This window comes from Amia ocellicauda, chromosome 14, assembly GCF_036373705.1.
Source record: "Amia ocellicauda isolate fAmiCal2 chromosome 14, fAmiCal2.hap1, whole genome shotgun sequence".
Classification (NCBI taxonomy): Eukaryota; Metazoa; Chordata; class Actinopteri; order Amiiformes; family Amiidae; genus Amia; species Amia ocellicauda.
In genome coordinates, this window is record NC_089863.1 from 5,308,951 (window position 1) to 5,324,356 (window position 15,406).

At 50.2% G+C, this 15,406-nt stretch overlaps 3 protein-coding genes across 4 annotated transcripts in view; 1 reads left to right on the plus strand and 2 right to left on the minus strand.

Annotated features, from left to right (window-relative positions):
- Window positions 1–1,258: 1,258 nt before the first annotated feature.
- On the minus strand, window positions 1,259–5,209 carry cyb5d1 (cytochrome b5 domain containing 1). Of its 2 annotated transcripts, none has more exons than XM_066722629.1 (4): window positions 4,975–5,209; window positions 3,785–3,861; window positions 2,542–2,685; window positions 1,259–2,112 (listed from the first exon to the last, which is right to left on the minus strand). In XM_066722629.1, exons 1-4 carry the CDS (start codon window positions 5,093–5,095, stop codon window positions 1,882–1,884), a joined length of 573 nt encoding a protein of 190 aa, XP_066578726.1. In that variant the 5' UTR covers window positions 5,096–5,209; the 3' UTR covers window positions 1,259–1,881. The 2 variants fall into 2 exon arrangements, with proteins under 2 accessions (XP_066578726.1, XP_066578725.1); XM_066722628.1 differs by having other exon boundaries at window positions 2,467–2,685.
- Window positions 5,210–5,339: 130 nt separating this feature from the next.
- naa38 (N-alpha-acetyltransferase 38, NatC auxiliary subunit) lies at window positions 5,340–9,122 on the plus strand. The gene is made up of 3 exons (XM_066722649.1): window positions 5,340–5,574; window positions 7,704–7,887; window positions 8,084–9,122. Exons 1-3 carry the CDS (start codon window positions 5,530–5,532, stop codon window positions 8,194–8,196), a joined length of 342 nt encoding a protein of 113 aa, XP_066578746.1. The 5' UTR covers window positions 5,340–5,529; the 3' UTR covers window positions 8,197–9,122.
- Window positions 9,123–9,244: 122 nt separating this feature from the next.
- dnajc3b (DnaJ (Hsp40) homolog, subfamily C, member 3b) overlaps window positions 9,245–15,406 on the minus strand; it is a 6,456-nt gene continuing 294 nt past the window's right edge. The window contains exons 1-12 of the mRNA XM_066722569.1: window positions 15,120–15,406; window positions 14,086–14,196; window positions 13,848–13,972; window positions 13,632–13,706; window positions 12,710–12,853; window positions 12,431–12,612; window positions 12,229–12,348; window positions 11,993–12,098; window positions 11,789–11,909; window positions 11,343–11,475; window positions 10,810–10,958; window positions 9,245–10,691 (exon numbers count right to left, since the gene is read on the minus strand). The exon at window positions 15,120–15,406 is cut by the window's right edge and continues 294 nt beyond it. Coding sequence (XP_066578666.1) covers window positions 10,543–10,691; window positions 10,810–10,958; window positions 11,343–11,475; window positions 11,789–11,909; window positions 11,993–12,098; window positions 12,229–12,348; window positions 12,431–12,612; window positions 12,710–12,853; window positions 13,632–13,706; window positions 13,848–13,972; window positions 14,086–14,196; window positions 15,120–15,204 — 1,500 coding nt within the window. The 5' untranslated portion in view covers window positions 15,205–15,406 and the 3' untranslated portion in view covers window positions 9,245–10,542. The remainder of the gene's footprint in view (window positions 10,692–10,809; window positions 10,959–11,342; window positions 11,476–11,788; window positions 11,910–11,992; window positions 12,099–12,228; window positions 12,349–12,430; window positions 12,613–12,709; window positions 12,854–13,631; window positions 13,707–13,847; window positions 13,973–14,085; window positions 14,197–15,119) is intronic.

A 15,406-nucleotide genomic window follows, 5' to 3' on the forward strand; every position in this document is an offset into this window, starting at 1 on the left:
TCTGTTCGGGCGGCGGCACCGGCTCCCCGCATTGCAGGGCGGCATGCAAATCCAACAAATATGGCCGCCCTCCCTTCATATCTTTAACGGCCCCCACCCGAGGATAAAAAAATTATTTAGGAACAGGGAGAGAGAGAGAGAGAGAGAGGAGGAGGGGGCGGATAATCAGTAACGGCCATGCTCCAGTTTACAGCCACTGCGCTTGCTTGAAATTGAACTGCTTAATATCACAGCCCACACAAAAAAACAAAAAACGATCATATACTTACGAGCTCTTTTTCAACACATGAGCATACAATTGATGATGATGATTATTATTAGACACGCTTATGTCACTTTATTGTATAGCACCGCGCTATAGATAGCTGTCCAGATGTGATTGCACTGAACTGTGCAGCCCGCGGTCACAAGACGCCATCGTTGTAAAGCGCTTTGAGATGCTGGTTAAAACAAACAACCCGCAAACCACAACACGCCATGAGAATCGACCGGGCACCTGATGGTGACCCAGTTGGGAGCCTGCCTGTGTTCAAACACAGTGAGAACAGCTGTAGGCACAGTAAACACGGAGCGTGTGCCCTGTGTGAAAGCTAGACGTCGGGGGGAGGTTTCTTTTTTAAAACGTCTGATGCAGCAATTACTGGTTTCAGGAACCTCAGCTTGGCAGACTCTCATTCATGCATTTCAGGCGTTATGTCAGTATGGGTTTTTTTATTACCACATACACATCAGTGAAGGTGAGCCCAGGGTAGTAGGTATTGATGATTAATAATAATATTATTAATAATAATAATAAATCACAATTTGCTGGTGACTATTACTAAATATACTACTAACAATTAATGAAAACATATTATAGCTATAATTATATTATACTAAACCACTGCTACTACCACTCATACTACTACTACTACTACTACTAATAAAATAATAATAATTGCACATAATAATCATTATAACAAATACAATAACAATCCTAGTGGAAGCCCAGTACTCTGCTGCCACATTCCCCACTTTGATGACAACCACGAGGAAAGCTTCAGAGATAACCGTGGGAAAAGTTCCTTTTATGAATGAGCACTAGCCTTGAATGAACGCAGGCCGAGAGGAGCGCAGTCTGCAGTCTGTCAGCGCGGTGGGGGTCCGGTGGAGCACGGCGGGGGGGCGGTGACCCTGACATGACCTGCCCACCGGGGCCGCGGCACAGACGCACACACACACGCACGCACATGCAATGACAGGGACCGACAGGCATGAGAACTGAAGCACCTGGGGATTTTATTTGCACACTCCAGCAGTCACCGGGGGCGATGGGGAGTGAGGGATGCACCAGACCGGAAAGAGAGAGAGAGAGAGAGAGAGAGAGAGAGAGAGAGAGAGAGAGAGAGAGGAATAGAGTGTTCACCGAGGTCACAGATCAGACAGCAGGGATTTCTCGGTGAGAGAGAGAGAGAACTGACTGTTTCAGGACAGTCACGGCTGAAAACAAGCAGTTTCTTCAGGGAGAGAGAGAGAGAGAGGGGGAAGTGCGTATTGAGGTCAGTTTTAAAATAGCAGCAAAGGAAGAAAAGCGAGAGAGAGACCAAGAGAGAGAGTGTGTGTGTGACAGAAAGAGATGTCTGTTCTGAGGTCAGTATTAACATAGCGGTGATCTCTCCAAAGGAAGAGTAACAGGAGGAAGGGAGTAAGAGAGAGAGGGAAGGGGGAGGAGGGAGAGAGAGAGAGAGGGAGAAAGCAGACTGGGAGGTCAGAGCAGATGGCAAACTCACAGTGTCAGGAAGAGAAGAGAAGGGAGAGAGAGAGAGTTTTGTGTGCCTGTGTGAAAGACAGAGGCAGAGAGGGGTGAGGAATGGAGGGACGAGGGAGGAGGGACAGGTGTCCTCACAGCTCGGTCAGGTCGTCGTTGAAGTACAGGCAGATGGCCGGCGTGTACAGGTCCCCGTCCAGGCGCAGGCGGTCGAACTCCTCATCCTCGTCAGCCAGGCCATTCTCCTGCAGTGTGCGGCCCATGTCCAGCGCCGCGCCCTCGTGCTTCCAGGTGTAGCTGGCGGCGTGCGCGTTGTACCTCAGGTAGCGCTGCAGGATCTCCCCCAGGGTCTCCTCAGAGCACACCTGGATGGACACGCGGAGGGACGGTCAAGGACGGGCCCGGGGAGAGGGAGACGGTGCATGCTGGCACGGACAGAGGGTTGGAGAGACAGGGAGAGAGAGAGACGGAGAAGAAGACGGGCACAGTTGGGGGAATGAGAGAGAGTCAGGGAGGAGAGTCCGGGATGCACAGAGAGAGGGAGACGGAAAATGAGAACCACAGAGACCCCAACGAGATCCCACAGAGACTCACAGAGAGACCCCAACAAGATCCTACAGAGACACAGAGAGACTCACAGAGACTCACAGAGGCACATACAGCCAGAAAGCCCATTTTGCAATTATTCGGACCCCAGCCTGCCCCCCCGCCCCCGGCACCTCCAGCGTCTGCTCCTGCGAGGTCAGCGTGTTGATGACCCGGATGTGCCTGGTCTTGGCAGACAGGACGCCCACCTCGTAGCGGCCGTCTCTCCACCAGGGCCGGCCGAAGTGGTTGGCCCAGTCGGAGCAGGGGTAGGAGGGGGGCACGTGCAGGAAGCGCCCCCCCGGGGTGTAGTACCTCAGGCAGCTGGTCAGGGGGTCCACGTGGGTGCGGACCTGGGGAAGGAGCAAGACAAACAGGGCCATAACATTGAGGGTGGACACCAACACCATAAGTCTGCTGTTTTTGGTGCCACAACAGGAACCCCGCATTTGTCCAATTCAGAGAGCAGGGCGCCTGGATCGCAGTGCCCCACTGGCGACAGAGTTCTACACATACCGGGCGAATTCTGTGTCTTCAATTATTTGAACATAAGAAAGTTCACAATCGAGAGGAGGCCATTCGCCCCATCGTGCTCGTTTGGTGTCATTTAATAACTCATTTATATCCAGTCTGATTTAAAATTTTCCCAAACTTTCAGCTTCTACCACATCGCTGGGGAGTTTGTTCAGATTGTGACGCCTCTCTGTGTGAAGAAGTGTCTCCTGTTTTCTGTCCTGAATGCCTTGAAGCCCAATTTCCATTTGTGTCCCTGGGTGCGTGTGTCCCTGCTGATCTGGAGAAGCTCCTCTAGTTTGATGTGGTCCATGCCTTTCATGGTTTTGAAGACTTGGATCAAGTCCCCATGTAGTCTCCTCTGTTCCAGGGTGAAAAGGTTCAGGTCCTCAGTCTCTCAGTAGGACTTTTCCTTCAGACCTGGAATAAGTCTGGTTGCTCTCCTCTGAACTGCCTCTAGAGCAGCGATATCTTTCTTGAAGTGTGGAGCCCAGAACTGTCCACAGTATCCAGATGAGCTCTAACTAGTGCATTGTACAGTCTGAACATCACTGCCCTTGTTCTCAACTCTACACTTTTGACAATAAGTTTGGGTTAATTTCTGTATGAATTCTCCAGTTTCTCACCCTGCCCAACACTGACACCAGCTGGTCACTTTACCCCACTTCTGCCCCAATGCACAACTGACAAACACAGGTCTGGCCACTTAATTAGGAATAAGATAACAGCACCACTGAAAGTCATAGCAAAGCCTATATGCCCTGGTCAGAATTTGCTTACGTATGTATGTTAAAAAATAAACGATTTAGTCAAGAATAATAATGTACTAACGAATACAGACATAAAATAAGTTAAACAATTAAAAAGCAAGAACTGAAACTGAAGTTGGTGTAATGTAATGTACAATGAATTCAAAATCCCAGTCGGAGTTGGTCTTACGTCTTTAGTCTTGGGGTTGAACCAGTGGCTGATGTCCTTCCCGGCGGCCTCGATGATGGGCTTGAGAAGGACGTCGCCTGCCAGGAGAGTCGCACAGCGCAGGTGCAATCAGTTTTAGGTTAGACTTGCAGTGAAGTGCGGAAGCTTATTAGCATCACAGAGAATGCAAATATGATTGCGTTAATACGAGATAATATTGCGCCATTCCGCTGAGTTTGCGAAGAACTTTTCCGCAATAATTATTGCATTAATATCAGATAGTATTCTGTTATTTTGCAATCATGATTGCGTTAATACAATATAATATTGCGTTATTTGAAATGTTTGTGGTAAGTACATTGTAGGCTTATGTACAGTAAGGATTACAAATTATACAAAATATGCATATTTAAACATTTAAAACATGCAGATTGTAGTTGTTTTTTCATTGTTTATTTTCAAGTCCATATCGTTATACTGCACAAGTATAACCCACTGCCACTATACCAGAATACATGTAAAGTATTATTGATCCTCCAACAGAATTAAATGAATCTTGACGCAAACTTATCTCGTATTAATGCAATAGTATCTCGTATTAATGCAATAATTATGTTTTATCTGTAGGGCTACTAAGCTTCCATAGTTAAGCTTCTAGAACTTAACTTTTCTGTAATAGTCTACCGATTGGTTTATTGTTTATTTATCTTTAGGGTTTTGATATAAAAAATACACGTTAAATTGAAAACGTTTTAATATTAAGAGTCACTTCACAGTACAGCGGTCTGTGATAGACCATTTAACGTGAAATGAATAAAGGATTAGTTATACATGTCTAGCAGTATTTGTACTTCTTAGAGAGACACAATTGTACACACAATTCACATCCACGCCACTTAATCAGCGGTTCCCATTTAATTGAACTAATACTTTCCCAAATCAGAGCCTTTTAATCATTTGAAACAGTAGGGGGGTTAAGTTAAGTATAGCATTGTATAAAGAACTTATTAAATAACTTTGATTACACCATTGAAAAAGTCAAATCTAAGCAGTTACTTCAATTAAGGGATCAATTAAGTCATTGTGAGCTCGGCTGGAGCAAAACCCATCAGGGCAGGGGGTCGTCCAGGACCAGGGATGGGGACCCCAGACTTAAATACCGCACAAAGGGGGTCCAGTCGCTGCGGATCGGGACGCTGCCAATAACATACCCATGTGCTCCCGTACGAGGGGCGTCAGGTCGTAAACTTTGCCCAGATACGACACCCACAGGTCCTCCAGGGTGTTGTGCATCGACACCTCGTACGGGGAGTAATATCTCGGCCGCCGCATCGTCCCTGTGTCCAGAAAACAGCCTTAATTACAGCCGGCGATTAATTGCACTAATTAATGTGCAAACTGTATACATCTGTTTGGCGTCGGCATTGCTGTGGATACCACAAGCGTCAGCGTCGACGTCGCCCCCGGGGGCTTCTGGGAGATGTAGTTTCCCATCCCCCCGGCCATTGTGTTGAAGTCGACGTGTCCTCCTATTTCAAGTCCTTTGTGTGTGAGTGAACGCCACTACGTTCGCTCGACGGGTGGAGAAATAGGTCCACGAACACCCCAGCGCCTCAAACACACACACAGTCTTTGTGTTTCAGAGTTTGTTTGGACAGTACAGTCGCCGTAGCGTACTTGGGGTGGGGGGAACCCGGAAGTGGTAGGTAGGCCGTCCGTTGTAGAATCTCGCGAGAATCGCTGAAATCTCGGAAAACACCAAGAAAATGGCGGCGGTGAAGGAGGAGAACGGCACCGCGCTGCACCCCGGGGTGAGTCTCGCCGCCGCAGCCGTGGTTCAGGCTGTGTAAAAGGCAGGGGCTGTATCGAAATGGGGGCCGAATATCACGTGTCCACGGAAAGGATCATGTTTATTATTATTATTATTAAGATTACATTGCACGTTTGCCGGGGGGCTCCAGGTGCAGCACCGGTTTGAGTGGATGCAGTGGGGTGTGCTGGGCATGGCTGCGAAACACGTGTCTGTTATTATTATAACCCTGTATTGTGCATGTAAAGCAGGGGTGTCGGACCCCAGTCCTGGGGGGCTGCAGTGTCTGCTGCTTGTTGCTCCAGAAGGAGATCCCCTTTCCTTTATTCATGTCATTATTTACTCCGATGAGCTGATCTAAAACTGTCACTATATATATATATATATATATATATATATATACACACACACACACCGATCAGCCATAACATTATGCCCAGGTGAAGTGAATAACCCTGATAATCTCGTTATCATGGCACCTGTCAGTGGGTGGGATATATGAGGCAGCAAGTGAACATTTTGTCCTCAGAGTTGATGTGTTAGAAGCAGGAAAAATAGGCAGCGTAAGGATCTGAGCGACTTTGACAAGGGCCACATTGTGATGACTAGACGACTGGGTCAGAGCATCTCCAAAACTGCAGCTCTTGTGGGGTGTTCCCTGTCTGCAGTGGTCAGTACCTATCAAAAGTGGTCCAAGGAAGGAAAAGCGGTGAACCGGAGACAGGGTCATGGGCGGCCAAGGCTCACTGATGCACGTGGGGAGCGAAGGCTGGCCCGTGTGGTCCGATCCAACAGACGAGCTACTGTAGCTCAAATTGCTGAAAAAGTGAATGCTGGTTCTGATAGAAAGGTGTCAGAACACACAGTGCATCGCAGTTTGTTGCGTATGGGGCTGCGTAGCCGCAGACCAGTCAGGGTGCCCATGCTGACCCCTGTCCACTGCCGAAAGCACCTACAATGGGGACGTGAGCATCAGAACTGGACCACGGAGCAATGGAAGAAGGTGGCCTGGTCTGATGAATCACGAGTTCAAGGTGTTGACTTGGCCTCCAAATTCCCCAGATCTCAATCCAATCAAGCATCTGTGGGATGTGCTGGACAAACAAGTCCGATCCATGGAGGCCCCACCTCGCAGCTTACAGGACTTAAAGGATCTGCTGCTGACGTCTTGGTGCCAGATACCACAGCACACCTTCAGAGGTCTAGTGGAGTCCATGCCTCGACGGGTCAGGGCTGTTTTGGCGGCAAAAGGGAGACCTACACAATATTAGGCAGGTGGTCATAATGTTATGGCTGATTGGTGTATATATACAATTTGTTGATTATTCAAAACCCTGAACCCACGGACCATTTCAGAGTCTGGAGAGGGAAGTGTTCATTTCATCCCGTTAATTGTTTGATTGGACCAATTAAGGAGCCGAGAGCTGGGCTGGAACAACACTGTGCCCCCCCCCCCAGGACTGGAGTCTGACACCTTTGATGTAAAGCTATTTGAGTTGTAGCAGGAAAATCGCCTTATTAATTACAAATGGGGATTTTGTGGATTATTTCCCAGTGCTGTGAATTGTCTGGGCCACAACAACTACTACAGGCAACTAGATCAAACTTGCATTTGTTGGGCAGTTAGCTACAAATACTGTAGCACACAAAACAGGTTTGTATACAGACATTTACAGACAGGGACTGAATATATAAGTACATCAGGATCACACGTTAAGTCAAGAATTATAATCGTTCGCATATATACATCATATTTTGTTTGTTTGTCTATTTCAGTGTTTCCCAATCCTGGTCACCCAATGTCCTGTGGGGTTTTGATCCAACTGCACCTTGGATTATTTAACTGAACCCTCAACTGAACTAATCATTTCCTTCACTTTTTACTGGAAAAGAGGTCTCTCATACTTTTAAACTTAAGCTGACACCTCCAATGGTTTAAAACTACTAATAAACTCTTATTAGGAATTAAGAGCACAAAAATGAGCAGGATATTAGGTTCCCAGGACCAGGATTTTCAATCTGTCAAGCCCTCCCTGTCTACCTTGCGGAGGGCGCTAAACTCAAATAGATTGATTGATTCATGGACAAATCCAGTTAGTACAAAATCTTACTGGCTGTGTGGCTCTCCAGGCGGAGGACAGAAGCGAGGAGTACTCGGCGTACTCGCTGGCCCGGCAGAAGCTGGAGCACCTGCTGAACAAGAGCATGCGGATCCGGATGACAGACGGGCGCACGCTGGTGGGGCTGTTCCTCTGCACCGACCGCGACTGCAACGTCATCCTGGGCTCGGCACAGGAGTTCCTCAAGTCCACAGGTACCCGGGAGACACCCACGCTTACTGGGGGATCGGACCCCGACTCGAGGCCGGGTCCTCACCCTCACACCACGGGGAGAACTCGCTCGCGCACACACACACACACACACACACACACACACGCTCACATCCAGTCTCTCTCACTGAGAACCCTCTGTTGCCTGACCTGTGATCTCGATCTCTCTCTCTCTCTCAGACTCGTTCTCCCAAGGTGAGCCCCGGGTCCTGGGCTTGGCCATGATCCCCGGCCACCACGTGGTGTCCATAGAGGTGGAGACGGACAGCCTACAGAGCTCCCCGTGTTTCTAGACGGCCCTGTGCCACACACACACCAGGGGGAAGACACCAGGACATGGGACTTGAACCCCTGCCATCAGTACCACCTCGGAGACCAATTAACTCTAGAACTGAAACAAAAAAAAAACACAAATGGTGGAATTTCAGGCACCTTCTACAAACAAGTGTTCTTTGCCTGGCCAGAACAACACCGAAAATACCTCTTATTTATTTCACCCCACCTACCGGGGTTTGAACAGTCTACCGCTCTCTGGATACAAGCTAGGAGAGGACACAGAGGTCCCTCCCCTGAGAAGCAGTCTATCATCACCTGATCTCACGTCCTGTTAGGGTGCACTGTGGGAAATGACCCTTATTTCAGAGTTGGCGGTACTGTAAGGCAGACGGCCGCTTGCGAGAGGACTTCAAATCCGAAATGGAAGGGAGGAGGTTGTGTGTGTGTCTCAGTTGCTTTCTTTTTCATTATAGAGACGTCCAGTCTGTGTGAACGTGGGCTGGCTATGTTGGGCGGCGCACAGGAGCAGGGACTCCCCAGCTGGTGGTTTTTATTTCGGCCGAGCTCTTAATTGCTTAATTGAACTGTATAAAGCATGATTAGTTCGATTGAGCAATTAAGAGCTTGGTTGGAAGGAAAAAAACCCTGGGACACTGCTAACCTGGAGTCCAAAGATTTTACTTTTCTTGTTTATTTTATATTTAAAAAGGTTTATATAGGAGTTTTGGGTATCGTTGCTGCTTCGTCTGCGTTTTAGTTTTGACTTCAAGGACACTTGTTGCCACCCAGGCCGAGCCCCCTCATGTCACCTGACTCGATTGCGCTGTACAGAAAGAAAGGGTGAGTGTTTTTCGGGGAGGTCTGGGACTTGGGTATAAACACCCCACAGGGTCAGAGGACAGGAATTGTTAATATATAAATAAATCAAATTATTAACAAAGCATACTCTTAAGATGGAGTGTTTTTTTTTTTTTTTGTTCCATGCACCTGGGGGGGGTCTCTGTGCTTTTAATGCTGAATAAATGCAATAATGTCCACAGTACAGAATCCACACCAAACACGGGATCGTCCCCAAGCTCGGCTTTAATAAACCCGTCCTTTCAAACAGCGCTGTTGCTTCTATTCAGCGTCTTCAAAAAAACAAGTGAAATTAAGACCAGAAAAAGAAAAGTATATTCTACAGGATACATTCAACTCTCACGTGTCCATTGACTCTTCACTCACCCCTCACCCCTCCAGTCCCCTGTCCACAAACAGATTGACTGACTCTCCTAGGACATCCAACGAGCGATGGGACTGGAGGGAAAAGAAGCAAAATGGACCAGTGAACAGGGTCTCCAGCCCAGGTCCCGGAGAGAGACCGTACAGTATTGGGTTTGCAGTCAGTTCCACAATGAACAAGTCCCTGGCAACCTGTGTCCCTGTTGGGGGGCTACAGCCTTTAAAGTCCATTGACAGGGTTTGGGCCAGCTCTTTAATTACCTTAATTGAGGCTTAAGTGCTTAATTGATTATGGGAGGTGTGTGGATAAAGGGGTTAATCCACAGAAAATCTTCCACTATAACGTAGTGGGACAACAAAGAGACAAACGCAGAGCATTGGGCTGGAAGACTGTCCAGACCCCCACTCTCTTGGCACAGTGGGGTCCGACTGGCGCTCTGACCCACTCGAGCCAGGCCAAGCAAGAGAACTTCACCAGAGAGTCACGTTTCTTATTGTAATTTATTTCACACGATTCGGTTTGATTGGTTTCTTATATATGCTGGAGTGTGCAAGTCTGGTAAATGAAAAGACAAAATAAATAAGATCCGAGGGGCAAATGGACGCACATGATCGGCAGTCGCCCACCCCCTCGTTCCCCACCCAAACAAAGTAAGCGGCCGTTTAAACCTTAAAAGAGAAAAAAAAAAAAAAAAACACGGGGTTTAAAAATAGATTCAAGCAACTATGGAAGGAAGGGGGTTGAGGGGGGTTTTGAATCAAGCCGGGGGAAATGAATCATTGAAACTAAAAGGAAAAAATATGACAATCGAGTACCAGGCCTGGGGCCAACCGTGGTCCTGGGGGGCCGGAGGGGCTTCTGGGATGTGTGCATCACCCACACTCGCCTCGGTGCTCTCATTCTGCGTGGTGATGTCACAATGGGCCAGGAACAGGGCTGGCCCCACCCCCGCGGCCAGAGCATCGACAGATCAGGTCAGAAAACGGCCCAGTCAAGCTACAGGTCTGTGTGTGGCATCGTCCAGTTCATTTAGTGCAGGTCCACCAGAGCAGAGGGGTGATCCTCCCAGGAGTCCAGAAATCAACCCCACCCGACCCGACCCCACCCCACCCCACCCCCCAACCCCGACAGTGCGTCCAGTCTAGTTGTATTGGAATTTGAAGTGGAAGTTTCCGGAGCCGAATGGGTTGAACTCAAAGGGCCAGCCGCCGTGGCCCTGGCCCCCCCCTCCTCCCTGCTGGCTCTCGGGGTCCAGGGGGTCCTCCCCGGCGTCGAACTTCTGTCGCATCTCTGCAGGGAGGGGGGGAGAGAGAGAGAGAGAGAGAGAGAGATGCAACAAGTATTAACAAGCACCCTGAATAGAGGGAGGAGACTAAATCAGCCAAGATAGAGGCGACGGGGTTCGTACCCGGGTCAGTGAGGACCTCTTTGGCCGAGGCGATGTCGATGAACCTCTTCTCCGCCTCCTTCTTGTCTGCCTCATTCTGGAAGTTGTCCGGGTGCCACTGGTGCGCCAGCTTCCTGTAGGCCTTGATTATTTCCTGTTTGTTGGCATTTCTGCACAGAGAGGAGAGCCCGGGGGGGTGGATCAGTATAAACACCATCTCAATTCGTGTGGTTAAGAGCAGTGGTTCCCAACCCCGGTCCCGGAGGAACCCCTACCCTACTGGTTTTTGTTCCAACCGAGCTCAATTACTTAACTGAACCCTTAACTGAAGTAATTTGCTTACATTTGACTAAACTGTGTAACCAATACAAAGTTGGTTCCTTAAGATAAGTTCCTTCTACAGTTAAAAACCACCTTTATAATGAAAAGGGTCTGGTTTTGGAAATTACTTAAATAATTCAATTAAGCAATTGTGAGCTCTGTTGGAACAAAAAAATGCAGGGGAGGGAACGTTGGGGACCCCTGGCATCGAGGGCGTGGGCAGCGTCGTGTACCTGTGCACCCCGAGGATCTTGTAATAGTCCCTCTTGCGCGACTGTTTGAGCAGCTTCTGGGCGCGGTCCAGCCCCTCGCGCAGCTCCTGGCTGTCTGCATCCAGCTCCCGCGCCTCCTGGTAATCCTCCACACCTGGGACATGGGGACACGAGAGTCAAGCTGCGTTTCCATCCGCTCTCGGAGCAGGATTTGTGCGACAATTCTTAAGTCCGCAAAAAAAGTACAAAAGCATTAACACCCGACCGAACAAAATACGTAAACATTTAAATTGACAATTTCCTGCAATAGCTCTTGGTCCCAAATCACAGGACATATTGGACAAGGCATCAGTAAAACCCATCTCCAATAGTATTTCTTGCATAGCTGACTATTGAACGCAATAGACGGGAGAAAAGGCTGGATGGAAACCCGACTACAGATCAAACGGAGGGAGGGAGAGGCGTACCTTTCTCGTACTCCTCGTTGAGGATGAAGGCCTCGGCCCGGTCTCTCAGGACGAAGACGTTCCGTGGGTCTCGCTGGTGCGCCTCCGAACACACGTCGATCGCCTCCCGCGCCTGCTGACTCTGTGGAAGGAGGACAAGTCAGGGAGAGAGACTGACGGAGACGCACTCTGGCACAGGTCGAGGGGCAGACGCGGTCCACTCACCAGGGCCAGGCAGTGGCAGATGCGCTCCTTGGCTCTGGTGGTGTAGTAGGGCACCGTGGGCTCAGTCTTCATCACAGCCTCATACTTGTCGATCGCTTCCTGGTATCTACAGTCACCGAGAGAGAGAGAGAGAGAGAGAGAGAAGAATTTAATACTTATTGTTCCCTCATGCAAGTCCCGATTTGTCAACTCTCCCACCCCCCGGAGGTCAGAGGTCAGAGGCCACCGTGACCCACCTGTTCTCAGAGATCAGCTCCTCGGCGGACCCCAGCTGCTTGGACAGTTTCTTCACCTGCTTGTAGTGCAAGAAACACTCCTTGTCGTCCTGGTCCAGACGCAGACACTCGCGCACCTGACTGAGGGGGGCAGGAGGAGAGAGTTAGGACAGGCGACAGCCGACAGTGTGAGGGAGATCCCACGAACCCCCATTGTACAGACCTGAGAGACTGCTCGTGCTCGCCCAGTCTGTAGTGCAGCTGGCTGAGCTGCAGGTAGGCGGCGCGGTTGTCGTTGCGCAGGCGGGTGGTGGGCGTCAGGTCCTGGATGGCCTTCTGCAGCTGCCCCAGCTGGATGAAGCACTCGGCCCTCAGCTCCCGCGCGTCCGGGTCCCACGGGGACAGCTGTGGGGGGGGGGGGGGGGGGGAAATCAATATTGTATCCATACGGCTACACCGTACACTCACACGGCGCACAGACACTCGCCACACACTACGGTACCTCAATGACTTTCTCCATGGCACTGACGGTGCCCTGGCAGTCCCCACGCCGATGGGCCTGGCGCGCCTCCTCCGCCTGCCCCTCCAGCTCCTCCGCCCGCGCCAGCTGCTCCTGCGCCTCCTCGTTGCTGGGGTTTCCGTGGAGCTGTGTGTTTAGGGGGGGGGAGGAGGGGGGGCAGGGAAGGGTTAGCAGTAGGGTTGGGCGATATGTAATTTGAAAATATCACCGACAACGTACGTTCAAACATCGCGATATCCGATATCGGCTCGCCGGGTGAGACGGTGGACTGGGTGTCCATCAGAGCCATTATTGCACTTTGAGAGGATGCTTCCATACCATAAACAATGAATGAACATGCACCTGTGGAACGGTCATTACAGACTAACAACTTACAGACAGTAGGCAATTAAGGTCAGTTATAAAAACTTAGGACACTAAAGAGAACTTTCTACTGACTCCAGACACCAGAAGAAAGATGCCCAGGTTTCCTGCTCATCTGCGTGAATGTGCCTTAATCATGCTGCAAGGAGGCGTGAGGACTGCAGATGTGGCCAGGGCAATATAGTGCAATGTCTGTACTGTGAGACGCCTAAGACAGCGCTACAGGGAGACAGGAAGGACAGCTGATCGTCCTTGCAGTGGCAGACCACGTGTAACCAACCATAGTGAATAAATCATACAAAATAACATTTTCTTTGGTTTTAATTACACCTTTGACTCTTTTATTGTTACTTTTCACCCCAGGGCCCAGTGGTCTATTGCAGCGAGAGAGAGAAACAGACTTTTACATTGTAGCCGATAACATGTTTTTGCGTGTAATGTGCGTCATCGTTGACATACGATACCATTGTCTATCGGCACAACCTCAGTTAATGCCCTGGCGGCAGAAATCCTGAGTGAGAGCGAGTGGGCGTTCACTCACCACGGCCTCGAAATCCTGCCGGGCCTCCTGGGTGTTGCCCTGTTTCAGCAGGATGTTCCCCCTCTGCAGCCGGGCCTGAGACACAGAGATTGTATTGCAAGTTCTTTAGGAAAAAAGTGCAACAGATCATGCAAATAAAGCTACATTTAAATCAGTCGGGGGAGACGGAGAGAGAGGCAGGCGTGCACAGACTCTCCCTCAGTGTGGAGAACTCACAGCCAGGAAGTCGGGTTTCAGCTCGATGGCCTTGGACAGGTCCGGCAGGGCGGACTTGGACTTGCCCATGGCCAGGAACACAGCCGCCCGCTTGTAGTAGGTCAGGTAGTTCTTGGAGTCGCCCTCTGCGCGGCCGGAGAGAGAGAGAGGGAGAGAGAGAGAGAGAGGTCAACACAACCACCACAGCCGCACCGTGACAGAAACTGGTGTGAGGCGTGTGCGCGCGGTCAGTGCTCACCCACGGCCGAGTGGTAGTGGGACAGCGCCTCGGCCAGCTGCCCGGCCGCCAGCAGCTTGCGGCCCATCTCCAGGTGCTGCTCGATCTCCACGTGGCTCGCCCCCAGGACCGCTGCAACACCAACCACAGCGTCACTCCCACACACTCACAGATATCACAAATGCAATCCTATCAGTCGCAGTGGGACAGGACTTCACTGCAGTCAGCACAGTGGCGGCACAAGAGCTTGGGAGACTGAGTATATTACTGCTCCTATTACCATTACAAAAACTGCTACTACAACTTCCTAGTAGTATTCTTACTACTATTAACAAGGTAGCTCAAACACTGATGAAAGCAGACCGATCCGGACACAGTGCACTTTGGAGACAATGTTTGCACACCGGTTCTGTACTGCGTCAGTGTGCACTACTCCAACTCAACGCCCCTTAAGACAACACACTCCTCCGCAGTCAGGCTTCCCTGTAGTGCATATGATACAGGGATCTTTATAACTAATATAATATTAAATATTGCTGATAATAGAAGACGTGCATATATGCAAAAGATATATGCGCGAAAAACAGCTACACGGTTATAGAAAAACACAAGATTGGCATTCCTGCGGTGCTGTACTAGTATTATTGAACTGCAAAGTCCAGAGAGGTCCCAAACATCTACACACTGCACGACTGTGTCCCTTTGCTACTCCAGCAGAAGACAAACTGTGGACACAACTGCGCAACTGCGCCTGCGTCGACAAACACAAACACGCAGGGCATTTCAAGCGCCACTGCTTTCCATCCAGGGACGTGTCGGCGGGGGTTTAGTGTTACACCCTCTCCTTCAAGTCAGCTTAAAGAGGGATCCCGCTTAACTAATGCCACTCAGCAGTAGTAGTAGTGGTGTAGTATAGCAGTAGTACTACAATAAGCAGGAAAAGGTACACGAGTGGCAGTGGTGCTGATGCTGACGGGGGCTTCCGCATCCCCGGGCAGTCGGGTCCTGTGGCGACTGAGACTTATCTCGGCTGACCCGACCCTGCTGTCCCTCACCGTCCAGCTGCAGGTCCAGCACCACGCACAGCAGCGACAGGGACGACAGCACGCCGCTCAGTCCCTTCCGCCGGCCCGGCTCCATCGTCGGCAGATCGGCCTGTCTGTCTCCCGGTCTCGGTGTCCGGTCCGGCTACTCAGTCCCCCCCCCTCCCGTTTACCGCAGCGCCGGCGAAAATGTCTCCCCCTCCAACAAACAAACAGAAAGTGCTCGTCTATCCAGCGGACGCGGAAACCCGACTTCCCGTCCAAAAAAAAGTGCCTCTAGCTCGGCTGTGCCTCGGCGC

Coding starts and splice junctions, on each gene's coding strand:
- cyb5d1 (XM_066722628.1), bottom strand. CDS start 5,095: ATGCGGCGGCCGAGATATTACTCCCCGTACGAGGTGTCGATGCACAAC. Junction 3,862..4,974: donor CCTCGTACGGGAGCACATGG/GTATGTTATTGG, acceptor CTCTCCTGGCAG/GCGACGTCCTTCTCAAGCCC. Junction 2,113..2,466: donor CGCAGGAGCAGACGCTGGAG/GTGCCGGGGGCG, acceptor GTGTCCATCCAG/GTGTGCTCTGAGGAGACCCT.
- naa38 (XM_066722649.1), top strand. CDS start 5,530: ATGGCGGCGGTGAAGGAGGAGAACGGCACCGCGCTGCACCCCGGG. Junction 5,575..7,703: donor GCACCGCGCTGCACCCCGGG/GTGAGTCTCGCC, acceptor GTGGCTCTCCAG/GCGGAGGACAGAAGCGAGGA. Junction 7,888..8,083: donor GGAGTTCCTCAAGTCCACAG/GTACCCGGGAGA, acceptor TCTCTCTCTCAG/ACTCGTTCTCCCAAGGTGAG.